Source organism: Lissotriton vulgaris, chromosome 12, assembly GCF_964263255.1.
Source record: "Lissotriton vulgaris chromosome 12, aLisVul1.2, whole genome shotgun sequence".
NCBI classification, from domain to species: Eukaryota; Metazoa; Chordata; class Amphibia; order Caudata; family Salamandridae; genus Lissotriton; species Lissotriton vulgaris.
In genome coordinates, this window is record NC_141700.1 from 170,220,714 (window position 1) to 170,244,129 (window position 23,416).

The 23,416-nt window shown below is 46.4% G+C and overlaps 1 protein-coding gene across 1 annotated transcript in view; it reads right to left on the reverse strand.

The window, feature by feature from the left end:
* Positions 1-2,205: 2,205 nt before the first annotated feature.
* The window catches only part of TENT4B (terminal nucleotidyltransferase 4B), a 253,022-nt gene continuing 231,811 nt past the window's right edge, over positions 2,206-23,416 (reverse strand). The window contains exons 11-12 of the mRNA XM_086947703.1: positions 16,771-16,911; positions 2,206-5,315 (exon numbers count right to left, since the gene is read on the reverse strand). Of these exons, the coding sequence (XP_086803829.1) occupies positions 5,139-5,315; positions 16,771-16,911 (318 nt within the window). The 3' untranslated portion in view covers positions 2,206-5,138. The remainder of the gene's footprint in view (positions 5,316-16,770; positions 16,912-23,416) is intronic.

Genomic DNA, 23,416 nt, shown 5'->3' on the forward strand with positions numbered 1-23,416 from the left:
GAGTCTGTACCTACATCACCATCTGGATTAGTGGATGGTGTAGAGGAATGATGTTGTGGAGGAGGAATAGTATGGGGGGTGTGGAGAAGGGACCCTTAATGCAGAGGTTGCAATATCTCTCTTCTTTCGAGGAGGAGGAGGTGCAGGCGCCTTTAGTGGTCTCGTCTTGGAGCTAAGAGCTAGTTGGCCAGTCTTCGGATCCTTTACAAGAGTTTTTTTAAGTAGGATCTGGTGTAAAAAGTTCTTCTGTGTAGGACAGATCCTTCGGCGTCAAAGTTTACGGTTCCGAAGGTTTTTTCGGCACCAAGTCGGTAGCAGGTCTAGGGTCTTTTGGCTTTGAAGTATGACCTTTCGAAATGTCTTTATTCGGTTCCGGGTGTTGCTTCAGCTTTGAAGGGTGTGAGTTGGGACCTTTAGGCGGTTTTTTACTCTGCTCTGAGTGTGGTTTTGGCATCGATAAGCCGCTGCCAGTCTTTGGCGCCTAGTGCTTAGGTGTCGGAGCAGCGGTCGGCGTGGTTGAGGAAGATGGCTTCTTCGGTGTAGGTGTGGGATCGGCACCAGAAATAATCTGACTCAAGCCCGAGCCGCCTGAAGGGTTAATGGGCTTCTTTGCCAGGCCCGAAGGCGGGGCGTGGGAATCAGTCTCTCGGTGTGCACCCGGGCCCGAAGGTGAGGGTGTGACCGAAGCCTTTTTTGAGGGTGTCAAGGAAGGGTTGGGGGTCGACTGTCTACTTACGACCCGTTGAGTTGGAGTGATGTCCTGAACGTTTGAGTCTTCGGCATCAGAGGAGCTTGCACTTTCGTCGCAGTGCTGGGGTTCTGGGACGTCGACGCCCTCTTCAAAGATGTCGTCGGGAATCGAAGCTAACGAGCGAGCCATTGTTCTTTGAGCTCTTCTGTCCCGAATAGTCTTTTTGGATCGGAAAGAGGCACAAGCAGAACAGTCTTTGGCCTCGTGCTCCGGTGAGAGGCAAAGGATGCACACCTCATGTAGATCTGTGTGGGGAAACTTCGACCCACATCGACGACACTTCTTGAATAGCGTCCTTTCCATGAGCCAGAGAGTAAGGCCTAGGTAGGCCCGAAGGCCTTAGTCGATGACCGGAATCGAAGACTTAGAAGTGGTGAAGAATCGCGTTGAGGAGCGCGATCGTAACAATACCGTCAAACTGGGTGAGGATTGCGCCCCAAAGGAAATAAGGTTCCAAACCAGAGCGCAGGTAACACGTCCGAGCCCGATGGCGGAAGAAAATAATCTGAGGATGGAGCCGATGCCCATGCGCAATGTGGTCCAAAGGAGGAGTCACCTATCTTGTGACTTCCAAAGAACTTTTCAGGACAACAACAAACTGCAAATATCAGAGCCCAACACTAGGTGGCGATCTATGCACAGTGTGTAATCTGCAGCTCATATGCCTCAAACGTACAGTTACAAATGTTTACATAATTATGTTTGGCAAAGAAAAATACTATTTCTACTAACAAAGGTTATTAAGAGGGCCTAACACTTATTCCAGTGCAAACTTTATCTCCACAGAGGGGACAAACACCAAAACCCTTGCCTGCAACAGTGATCTGGGAGATTCCATCTTAAGGCTTTTGGAAAGAGCAATAACAATCCAATTCACTGCTTGATACATATTTGCTTGAACATGCTTTTCACAATAAATAGTTCTGGCCTACTAACTTTATTGTAACTTTTCATAATAAATCGATCAGGATTACAGCCTTGATCACTGACTTGCCACCATAACCTAACACATTCGTAGTGTATCGATCATAAGATTTCCCACAAAGCATGAACTGCAATATAAGCACTCTTTTTCAGTGTATTCAGACAACTGCTTACTCACAACTTAAGAACGAAGTGATTCACTGGCTCTGTAATAATGCGCCAGTAAGCCCTATAATAGCTCGTAACATCATAATGGTTCGTCGGGTAGGTCGGGTGGGAAACTTAAGACAACCGGGAAGGGGGGGGGACTGTATTGTTGTAAACTTCAACGACCACAGGCTCGTTGAAAGTTTAGAGGTAACAGTGCTGGTATGCCGAATATCAACACCGGAATCCAGATCTTTCCCCTGGTTTCTTTTTTTACCATGTAGAGCACCCAAGATAGTCACAAGAGCTTTTCATCACGAAACAATGAGACCAGGACATATAGTTAGAGAGACATACAAGACAAAGAAACCTACCAACAAAAGTTCTTTAAAGTATTTTACTTCAGGTTGAAAAATGAACAGTTCCACTGTTCTATTTAAATAAACATTTGCAAGATATACAGCAGGTGTATGAATACAATGCTGGTTACGGAAAGGCGTTTTTAAACAAATATATTTTCTTTCTGCCTTTCCCCCTCAAAGATATGTTTACAAAAAGAACAAAACAAATGTATCGTAGTACAGGAAAATAGGTTTGCCCATTTAATTTATGAAACACATAAATCGAGGCAAGCATAAGATTCCTAAAGGAATCAAGACATTTCTTGCCATACCACCACCTTAATATAAACAAACACATGCTTTTTGAACAATAATGTCAGCACCCTCCAGATTACATTTACACAAGGGTAATGTGTATGAACACTAGAGTGTGTTCAATGTAATTGTGATCTGTTTCAGCATTACATATTTAGAACACATCTTTGATAGCAGCCAACAATAATGGGTCACCATAACATTTTCAAATTTGTTCCCTAAGCAGCTGAACATAAAAACCTAGATAAATTCACAACATCTTCAACACAAAAATAATACTGTGATTACATATAATATGGTATGATTTCCTGCAGTTTGCAAATAAAATCTCAATATCTGATGGTGGTTATACAATCTGAACAAAATGATGAATTCAAAATGTAAAACAATGGAAAAATTAACATTCTTTCACTTATGACACTAGGTTTATGCTTTTATTGCTTTTGTAACTTCCACATCTTTGGAATACATTCTTCCTATTTGAAGTAAAACATCAAAAAGTTTATTTCTGTGATGATTGGTTTTGTCTTTTACATGGAATTCAACTTGAAAGTATTATTTTAAATCAGTAAAGTTCCTAAAAAGAGTGTTTTTAACATTACACTTGTCAAAGTTCTAGCCTATAAATAGATAAGACAATTCTAAAAGAATACATATTTGTAGTCTCTTCAGTAGCCATGCATGCACTTGTTCAGTGACTTTGGACTACTATATTTTGTCAAATCGTACACAAACATTATGAAATTGAGTAAAACATTTACATGATAGTTAAAAGCTTGTCTGAATAAATACTCTCAATGTAGTTGCTGCAACCGTAATCATGTTTTGTAGCTTTTGCTCTTTCTTATGGTTTTTCTCGAACACTTGAAACCAAGCATCCATTTTTGTTCTGCTTCATTTCTTTCCCTTGGCAAAATGTCTGGCCTTATTTTGAGTAGTAGTATGTCCTTGCAACATATGAGAAAATAAAGAGAACTGTTGCACAGGGTGGGAAAATTACAATCATTGAACGGAAGTCCATTAAAATGCTATTATTAAATATGGATGGAGAATAAACCTACCAGATAAAAAGGTACTTTATTTCTCTCAAAATATGTACACTTGTATTTCTGACCAAAAACTATGCACTTTGTTGAAAAAATATAGATTTATTCTAGGCCATTGGAGCTTATAAATACTCCTTATTCTTGTTAGATAGATGAATAAGACCTATTCAGAATTAAATTCACACTTGCATAGAACAAATTTAATGATTAAAAATGTAGGAGGATTTTTATATCCTCATACTTGCTCGGTGTTAAATAAACTAAACCCACGAATTGAAGGGAAATCACTGTAGTGACAAACATTGCTCCCCATATTTAGCCAGTAACACATGAAATACAAAACAAACACACTTGAGTATAAAATATTAAAATATAAATGTCCATATACAGTTGTCAATCTTTGATGGTTACTTTTTTGTTTTAATATTGGGGGAATCGGTTCCAAAATGCCTTACATCAGCCTGGACCGAAAGCATTAGTTGAAGGACCGCCCAGCATAAGGTGCTTAATGGCTCTAAGTTAGCTGTGAACTGAGCAGAAATCTATCTATAAATCCTAAAATAAGTATTCTGCATTCCCAAAATAGACTAGTACCAATGATAATTTTATTGCAAAGGAAACAAAACACTTAGCAATAAAATTACCTCAGATTTACTGGCAAAAACTACAATAGAACTGTAACACAGAAATGGATGTAAGCAGATATGTGAATACTTATGAAATGTACAGGTTGTTAATACATAAAAAAAATTAGCAATACTTTTATATTTTAAAATAGATGGGGACCTGCTCAGATTTAGAAAAAAAAAAAAAACTCTGCCGAGGCTATGTAACACATGAAAAGCAATAGAAAAAGCTGTTTTAACAGTTTGTAGTCGCAAACATTTTTTTCTCATAGACCTATTTTGCACTTTAAGTTTTCCATTGAAATCATTTTCCAGGATTGTGAAGTCATTTTGATACACTTACAGAAGTTGTGCTTCTAATACTCTACATTCTGCCAATTAGGAAGAGAACAGATGTCATCTTTCCAAACGAATCCTTAGAAAACAATGCATTTATAAAGGTAATATTTGAAAATGATTAACACAATCACTATTACAAATGCACATTTTTCTATAATATGCTAATTATGTACACCATAAAATCTATGTACTTAAAAACATGCACATATTTATTTTAAAGTATTTTAAAGTCTGGTTTCTCTCCAATAGGCCACATGAAACCTCTCCTACTTCAGCCAGTATTTTTTTAATAATTTTTCTTAAATAACCACTCGTGCACACATTGGCTCCTCTCTCCATATTTCAGCATGAAGGTGGATTAGGCGAGAGATACATTGGACAAGCTCGTGCTTTGTCTCTAGGCAACCCTTTTAAATCAGACAGCAATTAAAGGATCAGCCTTTTTACTTCATAGACACTTTTTTTTATTAATGTTTCTGTTTTTTAGTCTTATGTCTTCAAGATCCCTCTGAGGCAAGGTGGGAAAAATGTGGTAGCTAATCGGCATTGAATATTCTGGAACCTCTGAACACACATCCCCGATGTTGCTGTCTAATCCATGCCGGAACCACAAGGTAATTTCACCAAATGCAACAATAAAAATAGGCACCTATCTAACAAGTTCTGAGACCGATTCCTTCTTATGTTTCCGCTTTTTGCCCTGATAAGATGGGTTGTTGTATTTGTTGCTTTGATGAGGTCTGTTTGCCTGTGACAGACTGTGGCTAGTGTTTGGTTGACTTTGGCTACTTTTGTTGGACGATGAGCGGAATAATCTTGTTCCGTGCTGAAAAGACAAACATAAAATATGTTTAAGCAATATACTTGCTATCACTTTACCAATTTCCAGATATTCTCTTTTCAGGTAAACAAATTAAGCTATAGCTTCAGGTTAATTACCATTAAACTATAGATGACAGCAATCAACAACAAAATAAAACACTATTTAAATGGTGAATTAAGTACTTTTAGTCATCAAATACACCTTTTGCAATTGCCTTGGTACCCCTACTGCTCAAAGAGACTACAAATAAACTTTCTCTTGAAACAATGCTTCTGTTCTAAATGCCTACAATCCAGCTGCCCACAATAAACCTTATGCACACTAGCTCCATATTCATGCCACTCCTGCCCTACCTAATGCCACAACACGCAACTTAATTACATTTTACAAGGCTGTTTCACAGTGATATTGGGTTCCAAATCATACACGCGGGCGGGGGGGATGTGAAAAATGGCTACTGCTTTGTCAACCCCCCCCCCCCCCCCCCCACCCCACACAGAGTTGCTTTTTCCTGCCATGTCTCAATGTTTACTATATTTATGAGGAGGAAGGGCATCCCCAGTAAAATGGTCGCATGATCTCTTCCCTGCTGTAAGGACAACAAGGAAATGATCCCTAGTATAGTGGGCGATATTGGCTAACATTTTACTAGACCCTTGGTGTCTTCATAGGTTCTTTGCTATGGTCACCTGTACATTTAATCATATTTTAAAATAGGTAAGAAATGATTGTAGGAAACAAACAAAGGCTCTTTCACTTGAAATGATGTTGCAATGAAACACTTGGAGGCTCTTATTTTTAAATGTGCTAGCTCAAAGTACTGGGACAGCTAAAAACACATTTCTGATTTAGGTGCTGTGATTTAATACTTGCCACTGTTCTGGGAGAGGAGGTAGGGTTTCCAACACGTTACTTGTCACAGGTAAGAGGATTGTGTTTTAAAAGTGTGCAGCCTGGCTAAAGTTTTCAGCCTCTGCCTCACCTCCCTGTAAACAAAATAGGTTGTCTCTGCCACTTTTGAGTACGCATGTAAACCTAATTCAAACTTTCAAGAGCAGACTAATCATGTTTCATATTTTAATTGCCCTGTGCAGATAGCGTAGCCAAGCTCAACTGGTCACTACCGGCCAAAAGCGTACAACCAGTAACGCTTAGAGCAGTTGTGAGAAGGTGGTTCTGACCACCTGAGCAGCGCAGATTTTTTGCCTTTTGGATCACCTGATTTTTTGCCTTTTACTGTGGGAATGCCTCATAACCTGGGACCCATGGTAAACTCAGGGTAAAGTGGACTGAACGGGTTTTCTGCCATTATCTGCCTTGAGAGATAAGGCCTCTGTGACATGGCCAGGGTAAGGGACACTGGGCTGGTTACATGTTGACGTGTGCACCCACGTGTAAGGGCTGCGTGGGGGAAGATTCCCGTTGGGCGAAGCCCCAGGCTGTGACAATAGGGCTATGCAGAGTTGAGTGGTGGCCTGAATTGGGCCTTATAATGGGGATGCACACATGTAGGGGATAATCAGTGTGCTTTACTGTTTGACTGTAGGAACACTCCATTATACTCCTATGGGAAAGGCTGCCTCATGGCACAGCTGCATTTCCCTAGGGCCTACAAACTCCAAATGCACATGAAAGTACACTGTACATTTTGTGAAAAGAACCATTCTTTTATGTCCAAAAGCATATCAGTACCGCTTATGGGTCATACAGAAATGTCATTCTTCTAACTCCACTCCGCTGCGATGCAAAGCCCAGGCCTTTTGTGACCTTGCTAGCCTGGATTAATTGCCTTCCTCCTCAAGCTGTAGCATCCGAGGACTAGCCCTTCACGGCAAGCATTCCACGGGGCTGAGGTCTTCTCAGTCAGAGGCCTGTGCAGGAAGGTTGAAACAGGGGCAGAGAGGTGATATGGCACTGCAGGCTAGGCCAGAGGTGCATTCCTGCAAGCATCCTTTCCCTGTCCTTAAAAGGTCTAGCGCAGGAAGGAGAGTGCTCTCTGGGATGTACTTTGGCTGTGGAATACTGGGAGTGGAGGCGGACGCCATAGACAGTTGGAAGGAGGAACTATCCTGGAATCCCCAGGATTCTGACTCAGAATGAATCCAGGATCAGTGAGGGAAAGCCTGGGTATCTGCGCAGGGTACAGAAGCCCAGAAGAGGAAGCCAGTGAAACGAGCTCCCTGTAGATTCTGTCCTCTTCGAGGCCCAAATAAAGTGCTCCGGGTGGCTAGGGCTGGCCACCAGGAGCAAAAAGAGACCAAGATAGTCTAAATGAACCTAACTGAGGCCCTGAGATCTGCTCCTGTGAACGTAGGCAACGTTTGACCTCTGCAAATCTGACAACGAAGCGCATGTGCCGCCACTGCCGGTGTGCCCCCGGGGTGGGTCAGATCCTGGGGGCCATCCCCAGTGAAAGGCAAAGTCGGGGAGCGCCGCCACACTCCATGTGAAGCAGCCCAGGATCGCATCCCTTGGCATAGACTTCGAAGCAAAGTCGGGGAGCCCCCGGCTATCCCTATGAAGCTGCCTGTGGGCGCAGGGCCCCGTCCGTGGGCCAGACGAAGAAAGGGGGGGGGGCGTGGAGGGGGAAGAGTGCCACTGCACTCCCCCACGCAGAAGAACAATTGTTACTTACCTGTAAACAGGTGGTTCTCCAGTATTGGTGTCTTTAATAGATTCACATGCTTGAATATTCCCCGTCGTCGGAGTCTCACAGTAAATAAAATAGCAATAAAATATATATATATATATAGAAACGAGTCATGGCGGTGGTGCAGGGCGAAATGAAATAAATAATATTCTGCACCTTAATCTGGGTCTGCGTCCGTCCTTTGCATGGAAGAACTGCGAGCGGAACATTAAGCATATATGTATATATATATAAGTAACATAAAACCTGAAATATGTACTAGAAAAAGGCATAAAACCGCCTGTGGGTACATTTCTACATAGGAATGCATGGGAAAAGGAAAAACCATATACAGTCTATCCTTGTCATTATGTTGGTCCAAACTGCAGCCAATCAGGCGTCAGCAACCCTCTAGAACCTTCTTCTCAGAGCTCAGCACCTCAGATTTTCGTAACACAAGAGTGACCAAAGAGTCTATGAGGAGAAGAGAGCCTCTGAGGGGAGGAGGGAGGGTCGCATGTGAATCTATGAAAGACACCAATACTGGAGAACCACCTGTTTACAGGTAAATAACAATTGTTCTTCTCCAGTATTAGGGTGTCTTTCATAGATTCACATGCTTGAATATAGAATAGATAGCAGTCAGCACCAAGCAAAAGTTTCCATAGTTACAAAGCATATGTATGGGATACATATATATATCAGCAATCAATAAATACTTGGAAACCAATAGGAGGAGGGTAGAACAGAGGCTCACCTTATTGAAAAAGATTACGAAGCACAGCTTGTCCTACATCGGTATCCGCTTCATTCATGGCACCCAGGCAATAGTGTTTCGTAAACGTGTGCCTGCTGGACCACTTGGCAGCTCTGCAAATTTGATGCAACGGGACACCAGCAAATAAGGCCGTTGAGGACGCCATCGATCTGGTAGAGTGGGCTCTCACCGAAGCCTGCAGAGGCTGACCAGCCCTCTGATGGCAGAAAGCAATGGCCGAAAACACCCAACGTGCTATAGTAGGTTTGGTAACTGGACACCCCTTTTGAAAACGTCCATAAGCCACGAAGAGCTGATCAGATTTGCGAAACGGAGCAGTCCTGTTGATATAGAACTTCAAGCACCGCTTAATGTCTAAGGAGTGCAAGCGCTGTTCCGCAGGAGACAGTGGGTTTGTAAAGAAGGTCTTCAGAAGAACAGGTTCATTGATGTGGAAATCTGAAGGTGCCTTAGGTATAAAGGTAGGGTTGGTGCGAAGCACCACACAATCCGGTTGAAACTGCAGAAACAGAGGATTGATCGTGAATGCATGAATGTCACTCACGCGACGTGAAGACGTCAATGCCAGCAGTAGAGCCACCTTCCAGGTGAGATACTTCAAGTCATCTCTATGTATGGGTTCGAATGGTGACTTCATTAGTTGTGCCAAAACAATATTAAGGCGCCAAACAGGAGGAGGGCGCCGAATAGGTGGAAATTTATGGAATAGTCCCTTGAAAAACTGACGTATGATTCTAGAAGAACAGAGGGAGGTGGAGCCATCTTGGCGGAAGCGTGAAATTGCGGCCAGAAAAACCCTTAAAGTGGCATCAGACAGTCGGACTGAGCCAATTGCAAGAAGAAAGGGAGGAGCTGTGCCGGCGTTGCACGAATGGGATGAACACCAGCAGCAGCAATGGCAGAACCTTTTCCATTTCAACTTGTAGGTCTTTACAGTTGAAGGAGCTCTGGCCTGAGCAAGGACTTCTCAGCAATCTTGTGGAATGGCTAGATGGGCAAATTCACAGTGTTCAGGTTCCTGGCTGATAAACTCAGAGAAGAGGGGTCCGGGTGGTAAATGAGACCCTTGTCCATGGTGAGCAGATCCATCAGAGGATGAAGGATGGGCTTGCATTGGGACCGCAGAAGCAACTCCAAGAACCATGCTTGACGAGGCCACCTGGGAGCTATCAGAAGGATGTGGCAGGGTTCTCTCCGCATCATCCAGAGCACCCGAGGCACTAGAGGGATCGGAGGAAAGGCGTAAGCAAACAGATTGGACCAGTTCATCAAAAGGGCATTGCCTTGAGACCCTCTGTGGGGAAGCCAACTTGCGTAAGATGGGCATTTCCGGTTCTCTGGTGTTGCGAAGAGATCCAGCGCTGGGCGCCCCCATCGCCTAAAAATCATTTCGAGTGTTGGTTAGTGCAGCTCCCACTCGTGGGTCGATGACCGGGACCTGCTGAGGGAATCTGCCAGGAGGTTGGATATTCCTGGGAGATGAACTGCGGTGATTGTGATTTGGTGCTTGAGCGCCCAGTCCCAAATTGACTGTGCTAGTCGAGACAGCACTTGAGATTTTGTTCCGCCCTGCTTGTTTATGTAATGCATGCAGGTTGTGTTGTCCGTTTGTATCAGGACTGACTCTCCTCGAAGCACGGGCTGAAACGACTTGAGCGCTAGGAATATAGCCATGAGCTCCAACCTGTTGATGTGCCGGGCTTTCTGTGGCTAAGTCCATCTTCCTTTTACGGAGAGGTCTTGGAGGTGTGCTCCCCATCCCTCCTGAGAGGCATCCGTCGTGAGTGTGAGATCCGGAGTGACGGATTGGAATGATGTCGCTGCTGCAAGGTGCACTGGCTGTGCCCACCATCGGAGCACCTTTTTCATGAGAGTCGTGACACAAACCAGGTCGTTGAAGGAACCGGTGATTTAACGCCACTGTCCGTCTAATTCTTCTTGAATGGGACGTGTCCGTAATCTGCAATGTGGAATGAGTGCGATGCACGATGACGCCATTCCCAGAAATGACTTCAGTAGTCTGATTGAAACATACTGCTTGGACAGCAGAAGTGATACTAGACACAGAATCCGTTGTGGACGTTCCAGGGACACGAATGCCTTTGCCAAAGTTGTATATAATGTGGCTCCTAGAAAATCCTTGAAAGGAGCTGGCCACAATTGGGATTTCTCCAGATTGAGAGACAGGCCCAGGGAACGAAACACCTTCTGGCAAAGGGATGTATGCTGAATCAGCTGTGTGCGAGACTGCGACTTCAGGAGGCAATCGTCGAGATACGGAAATATCTGGACACCTTGAAGACGTAAATAGGCCATTACAGGCGCCAACATCTTTGTAAAGAATTGTGGGGCAGAACGAAGGCCGAATGGCAAGACCTTGAACTGGAAATGTTTCTGCCCCACCCGAAAACGTAGAAACTTACGATGACGCTGGAGTATTGGGATATGGAAGTAAGCATCTCTGAGGTCGATAGTTGCCATGAAATTTCAGACTAGGAGCAAACACAAGATCTCTGTAAGCGTTAGCATGCGAAATGATTGACTCTTGAGATACTGGTTGAGCGCTCAAGTCCAATATAGGGCGCCAATCCCCGTTCTTCTTTACGATAAGGAAAAACCGGAATAAAATCCCTTCCCTCTTTGAGACCTTGGCACCACCTCTACTGCACCCTTCTGAATCAGAAGATGAACTTGATGGAAAAGTTCTTTGATGTGAGGGGGTGGTGGTCCGGAAGGTGGAGTTGGAAGAGGGATGGTGACGAATTCCAACGCATGGACCTTGTCTACGATGTCTAGAACCCAACGGTCTGAGGGGATGGAGGACCATTGAGACCAAAACAGGGAGATTCGACCTCCAATCTGCTGGGTTAAAGGCAAGTCATTGTCGTTTATTAGAGGATCCCCTGTAAGAGGATTTCCCTCTATAGGCTTTGGCCGGCTGTTGGCGAGACGACTGTTGTCGGTTATTGGAATAACGCTGGTTGGTTTGATTATAGGAGCGATATTGATTGCCTCCTCGAAAATTAGAGTTGGTGCCTCGTCATAGAGCACCCGAAAGGGCTGCTTTTTAAATTGCAGGGTTCCTAAGGCACGTGCCGTGTCCGTGTCCTTTTTAATTGACTGTAGTGCCTCATCAATGTGAGCCCCAAAGAGTGATTCGCCATCATACGGCATATCCAGAATCTTTGCTTGAACTTCCTGACGGAAGGAGGTGGAGCGCAACCAGCCTTGTCTTCGTAAGACAGCTGCTCCCGCAAGCTGTCGGAAACCCGTGCAGGCTACATCTACTGCACAATCAATCAGTTCTTCTGACGTTCTTTCACCTTCCCGAGAAGTTGTAACGCCTCATCCGTTGAAGCTTCCGGAAGCATAGCCACATAAGCGGTCATGTCTGCCCATATCTGGCGGTCGTATCGACCCAAAATGGCAATCACATTAGCCGCCCTTACTGTGGTGGAAGACGTCGTGGAGAACTTGCGGCCTATAGCGTCAAGGCGACGGCCATCACGGTCTGGTGGCACTGTGATAGTGGATGCAGGATTCCGGGATCCCCTCTGGGTTGCCTGTGTAACAACCGAATCCGGCTTCGGTTGGCCAATTAGACATGCTGGGGTTCCTACAGGCGCCTTATAGTTCTTTTCCAATCTTGGCAATTGGGCAGGCAAGGAATTTGGTGTTTTCATCAATTTTTCCCCTTCAGCCCAGACGAAATCAATAATTGGAACAGTATGAATCTGTTTGAAAAGCTGACTTTTAAAATCGTAGAGGAAACAATCCTCCTCTCTTTGGACTCATGGCAGCTTAAAACGTTGAGCCACTCTGTCCATCAGCTGATGGAAACTTGCAATATCTACTGGAGGAGAATCCTCTAGCGGCACTTGAGATGGGGACGGTGTTTGAGCTCGATAGTCATCCCACTCCGCCATGTTATCATCAGCATCCACATCCGTAACCTCACCATCCTCTCGCTCAGGTGGGTTCTCCTCCTCCTCATCTGGATACACAGTTGCGTGTACTTGAATGGAGGTATGTCTCTGAGTAACTACCTGTGGTTGAGTCACGAAAGGAGCAGCTGCCGGCTCCGCCGTAGGTGCTAAGACGGAAGGAACAGTAGACACCTGCGGCGATGGAGGGAAACGTCTGTTGCAGTCATCTAACATATTCTGTAAGTTAGAGAGGAGTGACAAAGGTAACGTCGCAGTAGGAATTTGAACAGGCATTTCTGCAGCTTGGTCATATTGCTCATCATCATTGCTGAACTCTTGACATTTTATAACTAATTTAGATGGACTATGAGCGTCAGAGAAGGACTCATGCACATCCACTTCAGACTCCTGGTCTGAGTCTGTAGCAAACAAAGGTGAGGGAGGCAGTGTATCACCAGGAAGTGCAAGGTGGCCACTTGGAACCTTATGACCCTTGTGAGGAGTGTCATCCTTTGCGGAACCGGTGGAAGGCAGTGGCAGCAAGGGCAGAGAGGCAAATGTAGATGGCATCGTAGTTGGAAATGTCTTTTCCACAATTGGAGACTCCATCGCCGACGGCAATGATCCTGCTGATGGTTCTGTCGTCAGCATCGATGACTACGATGGTTTCTTGGTCTTTGTCGTCGAAAACGTCGTTGATGGTGACATAGTCGACGAGGCAGCCGTCGACGGTGAAATAGTCGACGGCAAAGACTTCGTTGACGGAACCTTCGTCGACGTAGCCGTAGACGGGACCTTCGTCGACGGCACAGGCTTCTTCTTCATCGACGGGGCCGTGGTCGACGGAACACTCGTCGACGGAATACTCGTTGTCGAAGGCGTCGAGGAAGCTAGCACCTTTACACCCTTCGTCGTCGATGATTTAACTGCCGACGGAAGTTTCATCGACGAGGACGAAATTGGAATGACTGACGACAGTCTTTAAACTGAAGATCACCCTCATCGTCAACGACGACAGAACAGCTGTAGACGACCCCGAAGCCAGCGTCGTCGTGACCGTCGTCGTCAATGTACCAGAGACAGCCAATCTCGTCGACGGAACTGTAGTCGACACCATCGTCGACGGAGCAACAGTTTTCCTCACAGAAAATTCTGTGGAAGTCGCAGCAGTAGCCGGAGAGCCAGGTCTCGTGGGCCCAGAAGTAGTAGGAAGAGGTGAAGACGTAGCAGGGGCCAAAGAAAGAGATATTTTCTTCTATTTTTATAAATGGAGAAGGCAACTCCTGCACACTACTTCTTTTTGAGGCTGCTTGGGAATGACCTGACATGAGGCTTTCAGCATCAGAAAGTACAAGCTCCTTGTCTTTAAGTCTCTGAAGCCAGAGGAGTAAACAGCCTTCCCTATCCTTTGTGGAGAAAGTTCTACAGAACTTACAACTTCCCACTTGATGGTCCGGGTGAAGACAGTAAATACACTTACTGTGTGGATGCTCTGAATAAAGTCTTAGCTTTCCACATGAAGAACAAGCTCTGAAGAGGGATTTCTTACTAGAAGACATGTTGAAAACCAGGCAAAAAGCAAAAGAGTAGAGAAAACTGAGCGGAGCTCAGGAAGACTCCCTTACACATGACGTGAGGTAGAAAATCTGAGGTGCTGAGCTCGGAGGAGAATGTTCTAGAGGGTTGCTGACGCCTGATTGGCTGCAGTTTGGACCAACATAATAAGAAGGATAGACTGTATATGGTTTTTCCTTTTCCCATGCATTTCTATATAGAAATGTGGGTAGGCGGTTTTATGTCTTTCTAGTACATATTTCAGGTTGACAATAGCACCACCAGCAGAAACATGTTGACCATGCACTTTTAAGCCCCTGGATTAAAATTAAAAATTCCAGTGACTCCACAGTTTTTAATGTGAACAACTGGCCCTTAATAAAGTTTGTTGAGGCACAGTTGTGATCTTTTACAACACACTTTTTTCACTGATCACACCTTTCACACATACCAGCTCCGCCGCACTTGCAGGCGTGGTAGCACACAGGTGGGGATAGTCGGCCCCACCTGTGACTGAACCCCATGATGAAGCATGTCACCTCTAGGGTGAGTGAGGGTTCTTTTAGAAAATAATAAGTTTTTCTATCTTCACTGCCTCTCTTTTCGTTTAATGACCACTTAAATCAAGGTAGATTATCTTTTTTCACTGTGACATAGGGTTTTACTCGTGTCGTATTGGCGCTCTTTGGTTGATAATAGATATTGAAATAAGGGGTGGGAGAGTAGCCATTATTCCCTTCCTCTCTTGATGTATATACACATATATATATATATATCATATAATTGCTATTTTATTTACCGTGGGACTCCCACTCCGACGATGGGGAATATTCAAGCATGTGAATCTATGAAAGACACCCTAATACTGGAGAAGCTTGCTTCCCCACGTCTGTCTGCTGAAGCGGACACACCAGAAGAGACGGGCCAGCTCCTGTGGCAGCCCGAGAGTGTGCTGGCCAGGCAGGGAGCCGGCAAGAGCTGCTCTCCATGGCGTCACAAGCACACGGGGTGCACTCAGACTGGAAGGCGCTGCGCAAGACTGCACTATGCGGGGAAACAAAAGGCACAGCGTCTCTCCTCCAGAACAACGGGGAAGCTACTGCTATGATATGCATGCTCCCAGAGGAGGGCCCCATAATGTCTTGCAGGGCCTGGCCGTATTTGCCTAAGAAAAAGGTTCATTTTGGAGCATGGTGACCCCGGGAGGTTGGGGGGTTACCTACTTGATGAAGCAAAGATGGCAGGGGAAGCTGCAGGAGCAGTGCTGATCACCCCGCCCCCACCCCCCCAAAAAAATTTGAAAACCTCTGGGGACTTGAAAAAGTATAACCCCTAAAGGGTTATGTTAAATTGCCAAGCTTCACTGGGGCTGGAACTAATGTTCTACAGTGTGGAGGATCATTTTCTCTAGCGACAAGGACTATGACTGGTGTTGGTCCAATGTGAATTGTCATGTAGTGAGAAACCCCCTAAGGGTGGAAGGTGATAATTACGGACCTGCTCAGTTACAAAAATGATGCATATGCCATAGGCTTTAGAATGTAATTTCTCAATGCAGCTCATACTCAATATGTTTTGAATGTGATTTCTCAATGTTGCAAGCACCCTTTAGGGGGGTAGGAATTATAATGGCAAGGTGTTGTAATGAACACTGTGGTGCCATTTATGGGCTGGGATTGAACTGCGTTATTCATGTTATCAGTTATGATAAGTGCCCCACAATCAGGCATGTGCACTTTAATTGAATATTTCAACCATGTGATTGAGGTTGATATGCTATATTGCCAGTAGTAGGTGCTCACAGTCCGGGTTATATGTAATTATTGCATTTATTCACATAAGGAAATGCATGTTGAAATATTGTGGCAGCCAGAAACTCGCCTGGTGCCAGTGGTAAGGGCTCTCACTCAAAATTCTGTTCAACCCTTGGTATTTAGTGACAAGATAATATTTACACATGGGAGTTGTGGTACTAGACCCCCCTTCGGGGGTAGGGGTAAGAATCTTTACGCAATGCCATTCAAAAGCATTTCTATCAACTTATCTGCATTTATAAATTGTTGCATAGTATTGTGTAAGGTGTTTGTAATAAATGTACTTTTCCTTTTTCTAAAGAAAAGCCCTGACAGGACAGTCGTTTATTAAGTGTTATTGCGTATCTGTGAATGGTGATTACTAGCCAACATCAACTCCCTTGAGTAGGCCTTGGACTGCTCTGCAACGCTAGCCTACGAGAGTCGAGTGCTATAATGGGGTGTTTGGTACCAAGAGGAGGACAAATGAAGACCCATAACTTGTTCAGGCCACACAACTAATGCCCCGTTTTCCAACAGCAGTATATTTGCAAATATTTAATTAGCGTGATTAATATGATACACTATTTAGCAATTCCTATTCTGTGAAATTTGAAATCAGTTTTCTCAGTGTAACCTTCTATATTTACAAAATAAACACTTAAAGAAAAATGCTTTAACTGAATTTGTCATTTTTGTAACCAGTTGTATTTTGCTTCTTAAAAGTAAACAGAAAAATACATTCAGAATAATCAAGGAATTATCTTGTTTTACAGACCTGGGCCTTATTGGTGCTGCTAGAAATGTTGGGTGTTTGGCAGCTTTGGGTTTTACCAGCTGGCTTGGAACATACAGTTGTCTCTTGTGATGCTACTCTGTTTATCTGTTTCGATGATTTGAATGGTGCCCCATCAGACTCCTTGATGTAAAATACAAAATTATTACTTTCACTTACAATGGGATACATCGGCAAGATCATTTATACCAAGCAATCCAAGTCGATTTTCATTTTTTTAACATCATAATGTTCTGGTTTTTCATTTTCTTACTCCCCAAATTCAATGTAAAATAGTTTCTGGTGAAATACAAAACCTTTTTAGCTCCATTCACTGTAACCATTCAGCTTGATTAACCATTCAGACAGCTAACTCAAGCACCAAAACAATGATATGGGGGAGTCCCACATAAAAGTTGTAATATGTTATCCTGCAAATAAAGGTAAAAATAAAACTGACTTTGTATTTGAGATTACAACCATTCTCAGCAGTGCTGGTAGTGTAATAATACCTCAGCCCAGTGTGCTGACGTCTGTTTCCTTTCCTTTCCCTTTCAGCGCCCTCAGACGTAGAGAGTGAACAAATGTTTATAACAGTGTGTTCAACGTTAAAGTGGGACCTTTTTATTTGTTTAGAGGTCACTCCAAAGAACGGGAAAGGGGTAGGCAGGAAGTAATATATGTTTAGAGAAGTCACTAGAAAGAACGTTACCAAAAGGTAAGTAGCATTCTTCTGATGAATTAACCCAACTGCAGATTCCTCACTTTAGAATAGATACCAAAGCAGTTCCTGCTCAAGGTGGAAGATCTGTGGAATGTGCTCAGGCCAAAAAGTCTTGCATAACCCAGAGGACGAAAAGTGCTTTCCACCATACCTGGCTATCAAGGTAGTTCTGATACATAAAAATATGTATCAAAGCCCTAGATGTAGCCTGCCATATCAATGGGCAGGAATGGCCCTGATGGGAAGGGCCTTCAGGCCGTCCAGTGGGTGCTTCTTGGCAACTATGTAGAATATCTTAATGCAGAGGACTAAACATCTCAACAAGGTCCCATTTGCTCTGGAGAACCCCACAAACAGTTGACTGCCACTCACAAGTTCTTGGTACAATCTATACAAGATCTTAAGCCCACGATGCAGCCTGAAAGAACAAGGACAGGCTTGGCCTTCAGGCCTTCCAGTGGCTTCTTCTTTGTCACTGTGTAGCATACCTTAATGGAGGGCCCAGGTGGGTGCCACCAGGATGAGAGTGAGGGGTGTCCCCTGAAGCTTCCGAATCACACATGGAAAGAGAGGGAGAGGTAGAAAAGCATAGGCAATTATCTACGATCAGTTCATCCATAATGCATTGCCACTGGACTGTGGGAACCTGGAGGCGAAGTTTAAGCATTTGACAATTATTGCTGTTGCAAACAGGTATATTTGTGGGAAACCCCATCTGTGAAAGTAGCGGAGAAGGACTTGGAGTGGAGTTCCCACTCGTGGACTTGTTGCCACATCCTGCTGAGGAGGTCGGCAAAATCTTTGTCCATCCGCAGAAGGTACTTCATTAACAAATTAATGTTATGGTATACAGCCCACCATCAAGTGCTCTGGGGTAGCCGAGAGAGTTGCGGAGAGTGTTTGCCCCCCTTTCTGAAGGAAATGCATGGCTGTCATATTGTCGGTCCAGAAAAGAACAACCTTGTCTATTAGGTGAGGTAGGAAACCCTTCAGTGCTGGGTAACAGCTAGAAGTTCCAGGTAGTTTATGTGGAGGCTGGTGATGGGTTCCCACTGACCCTGGATGGTCAGATCCTGTAAGTGTCTCAAACCGTAAGTGAGGCATCTGTTGTAACAATTTATGGAGAACTGGGTCAAGGAAAGCCTGCTCCTGCCATAGGTTGTTGGTATTCCACCACTGCAAAGAGTGAGAAGTGCGGTGGCGGAGTAACACTAGATCATCCCTATGACCCTCCACCTGAGACCACTGTTGCGCTAAGCATTCCTGCAATGGGCGCATGTGTAGCTTGGCATGGGGTACTATGACAATGTAGGAGGACATCATGCCTAGGAGGTGCCGAACTCCTGACCGTAAAGCACAAGTTACTACTTGTGTAACAATATATCTGTAAGAGACATTAGTCAGTGATAGATTCCTTACCTTAGAATATCCACAGGCGTCAGACTGGATCCAGAAAGTTTTGCTTAGCAGTACCCCTGCGCGTCAGTAGGTGGCGGCCTGCAGCTCCGCGTCCGCCGCTGGTGTCGTATGCTCCGAGATGACATTACGGAGACTACTTAGGCGCCAGAAAAGCAGAGCCATGCAAGATACTGACCACTGGTGCCTTGAAACTAGGGCCCTCGAAGGGATACCTTAACCCTAGTAATCGGTTCGCAGAACGGGGAGGATGGGTGGGGCGGTAAAGAATCTATCACTAACTAATGTCTCTTACAGTATCTCTTACAGATATATCGTTACACAAGTAGTAACTTGTGCATCTGAAAGAGAAGTTAGTGATCGATTCCTTACCTTATAATAGATACCCTAGCAATACGAACCCCGTGGTAGGCCTGCAAACTGGATTACACCAGAAAGTCACGGAGAACAGAACGGCCAAAGAAGCAGTCTCTCCGGAATTGACTGTCAAGACAGTAATGCTTGGTAAACATGTGCAGCGAGGCCCACGTAGCTGCCTGACCAATATCCTGCAAGGGAACGCCGTGTCCCAAGGCAGTAGTGGCTGCATTTGCCCTTGTGAAATGGGCACGCAGGTTCACAGGAGGCTCCTTCTTAACCAACAAGTAACAGGCTTTGATGCAGAGAATGACCCACCAAGAGATGGCCCGTTTGTGCACAGCCCAACCTTTTTTGGCACCCACGTAGCCAACAAAGAGCTGGTCATCCACCTGGAACTGCTGTAACGCACGCTTCGGGTCCAGACGGTGGAGCCTCTCGTCTTCATTCGATGGATGCAGAGGCAGAAAGAAGGTGGACAAAGTGATGGTATGCCCGATGTGGAAGGGTATAACAACCTTAGGCAAGAAAGAAGGACGGGTCCTTAGGACCACCTTATCCGGATGAACAGAAAGGAAAGGAGGTTTAGAAGAAAGGGTCTGGAGCTCACTCACTCTTCTGGCAGAGGTGATCGCTACCAGGAAAGCCGTCTTCAGAGCAAGAAGACGCAGAGGACAATTATGGAGCACATCAGATATGTCAAGACACGGTTTAAGTCCCATTGAGGCATTATGAACAACACAGGAGGAAAAGTGTTAACCGTTTCCTAAAAGGCATCAGGCACAATCGGGGACTTGAAAAGAGAAGGCTGATCAGGAAGCTGCAGAAAGGCGGAGATGGCAAAAAGACACCCCTTGATAGTGCCCAGAGCAGAGCCCTGCTGGGCCAAGGAAAGAAGAACAGAAGAACTTCGGAAAGAGGGGCAGAAAGGGGATCAACAGACTTATCTGTGCACCATGCCACAAACTTGTTCCACCTGCAGGCGGACACCGTTTTCGTGGAGGGACGCCTGGCTGCCAGAATGACATCACAGACTTGGGGAGGAAGATCGAAAGCATTCAACTGTCACCCTCAACTTCCACGCATGGAGGCCCGACAGGTTCGGGTGGAGGACCGTCCTCTGCTGCTGCGGCAGAAGATCCTCCCTAAGAGGCAGTCGGATCGGGGGATCGCTCGCCATGTTGAGTAGCTCGAGATGCCAGTATGTTCGTACCCAATCCAGAGCCACAAGAATGACTTGGGCGCGTTCGCACCTTATCTTCAGCACTCTGGGCAGAAGTGGTATAGGCGTTAAGGCGTACAACAGACCGCAGCTCCACTCGTGACGAAAAGCGTCACAGAGAAAGTGCCGCATTGGAAATTCCAATGCGCAGAATTGATGACATTGCGCGTTCTCTTCGGTGGCGAATAGATCTAACCAAGGCTCTCCCCACTGCAGAAAGTGGCCTTGCACCACGTCAGAGTTCAGACGCCATTCGTGATCCATCAAGCACCGGTGGCTGAGTTCGTCCTCCCTGGCGTTCAGAGAACCTGCCAGGTATTGAACCATTAAGGTAATGCTTTGATGTTCCAGCCATGTCCAGAGGCGCAGAGCCTCCTGACAAAGGGTCCAGGACGCCACCCTGCCCTGCTTGTTGCAATGCCACATGGCGGTAGTGTTGTCCGTAAACACCTGCACTACACTTCCCCAGACAGAGGGAAGGAATGCCTTCAGTGCCAGTTGGATCGCCCGAAGCTCCAAAAGATTGAAGTGGAGCCAGGACTCCGCTGGAGACCAGAGGCCTCAGATCTCCGCCTCTCCCAAGCGGCCTCCCAATCCCAGGAGGGACGCATCTGTCACTACTGTGTGCTCCGGTTAGGGAAGGGAGAGGGATCTGCAATTGACCCAATCGCAGTGGTGGCTCACGAAATGCAAGTATTGCGCAGTGCCCTTCGAGATCTGAACGTGATCGGACAGGTTGCCCTGATGCTGTGCCCACTGGAACTTCAGGTCCCGCTGCAGAGCCCGCATATGCCACCTGGCATGTTCTATTAGCAGGATGTTATCCTGACCAAAACCCAGAATAGAGGCTGAAAGATCGGAATCACAGCCCGGACTCGCTGCTCGAGAGAATAAACCCGAAACTGCGTCGAATCCAGAACCGCTCCGATAAAGGGGAGCTTCTGAGAGTGACTCAGGTGTGACTTCGGCACGTTGCAGAACCCAGCAAATACAGGAGGTCGAGCGTATTCTGGAGATGGGTGACGACTACCTGGGGCGAGCCCACCTTCAACAACCAGTCGTCGAGGTAGGGGAAGACTGACACCCCTGACCTGCGCAGATGAGCTGCGACCACCATCATCACTTTCGTGAACACCCGAGGGGCACTGGTAAGGGCCTGAAAATACTCCTGGCCTACTGTGAACCGCAGGTAATGCAGGTGGGCCGGCAGGACAGGGATGTGAAAATATGCATCCTGCAAGTCCAACGCTACCATTCAGTCTCCAAGGTCGAGGGCAGCCAAGACCTGAGCCAGAGTCAACATCGAAGCGATTAATGTCCCTGAGGTCCAAAATGAGGCGCAAACCCCCTTTGTCCTTCTTGGGGACCAGAAAGTACTCGGAATAACAATCACGTCCTACTTCTGGCTCAGGAACGCGCCAAGTGGGCCATACCTTCCTGCTGGAGAAGTGCGAAATGATCCCCCAACATGCGGTGGCATGGCTGGGGGGGGGGGGGTTCAGTGGGGGGAAGAGTAGCCCCTCAGGACGAGCTGCAGCACCCACTTGTCTGATGCGACAGACTGCCAATGGGGAAGGTGATGACTAATCCTGCCACCCACTGGCGTGGCGTGCGACCCGAAGCTCAGACTAGGAAGGCTTCGAGGTAGCCTTCCTAGGAAGGCTTTGAGGTAGACGTCAGACGTCGTGGGGGCAGAGGTGGACTGAAACTCACGCCGGCCCCAGGAGCCACCTCAGCGGCCTCCACGACCACGCCGAGTCTGGTACTTTGCAGGCTTTTGACCGAACAAACAGGCAGGGGCGCCTCTGCCATGGCCACGAAAGGAATGAAACGTAGACGTGGCCAGGCGCGTGGCGGAAAGGCCCAAGGACTTGGCCGTAGCCCAAGAGCCCATAAAACGTTCCAGTGTCGTGTCGGCCTTTATCACCAAACAGGCGAGTGCCGTCAAAGGGCATGTCCATGAGCGAGCTCTGGACGTCCAGGGAGAATCCAGTGGACCTCAACCAGGCGTGGCACTGAAGCGCCACGGTCGTGGAAATTGACCTACCGAGGGAGTCCGCAGTGTCCAAGCCACAACAAATGGCACATCTAGCTGCGTCCTTACCCTCAGCCACAGCCTGAGACAGCACAGTTTGGAACTCCTCCGGGCACTGAGGCAACACCTCAGCCACGGAAACCCACACCGCAAAGGAATACCGGCCCAGGAGACATGCAGTGTTTACTGACCGCAGTCCTAAGCTGGCCAAAGAGAACAAGCGCTTGCCAAACTGCTCCAATCTTTTAAAGTCCTTATACAGCAGAGCCGTGGGAAAAGCACTCTGAGACGTAGAAGCTTGAATGACCAGACTTTCTGGTGTAGGATGAGTGGTCAGAAAGACAGGGGCGCCGGGCGATGTCGCCTGGCAACATTCTAATCCACAGGGCCCCTGTGGCGGGCCGTAACCAAGTGCCCAACAAGACTTCAGTAAGGGCATCATTAAAGGGCAGCAGCGGCTGCGATGAAGTGGACGGCGGCTGGAGCACCTCATTGTTCTTCAGTGTCACCGTGGGGAGAGCGAGGTTAAGGACCTCAGCAGCCCAACTGAGCACCACCGTATACGAGATACTTTCCTCCATATTGGGCGGGGGAGAGGCAAACCCCGGATCCGAGACGACGCAGAGGATACCGGCCTAATCCAAGTCGTCCACCCAGTCCTGCTCAGAATCACACGGACGAGCAAGCGGGTCCTGAGACCCTTCCCAGCCATACTCCTCCGCCGGCATTGTAAGCCAGGCCTAGACGGCAGGGCAGGGCCCGGTGAAGGAATAAATGGCACCGGGAGCCGTGCCGGCTGGGGCTGAGCCGGCGCCAGTTCCCAATTCGGATCCTAGGCGGGAATACATCCCTCCGGGAACCGGGGCAGAGGCGGAACCAGCGGTATCCACTGCGG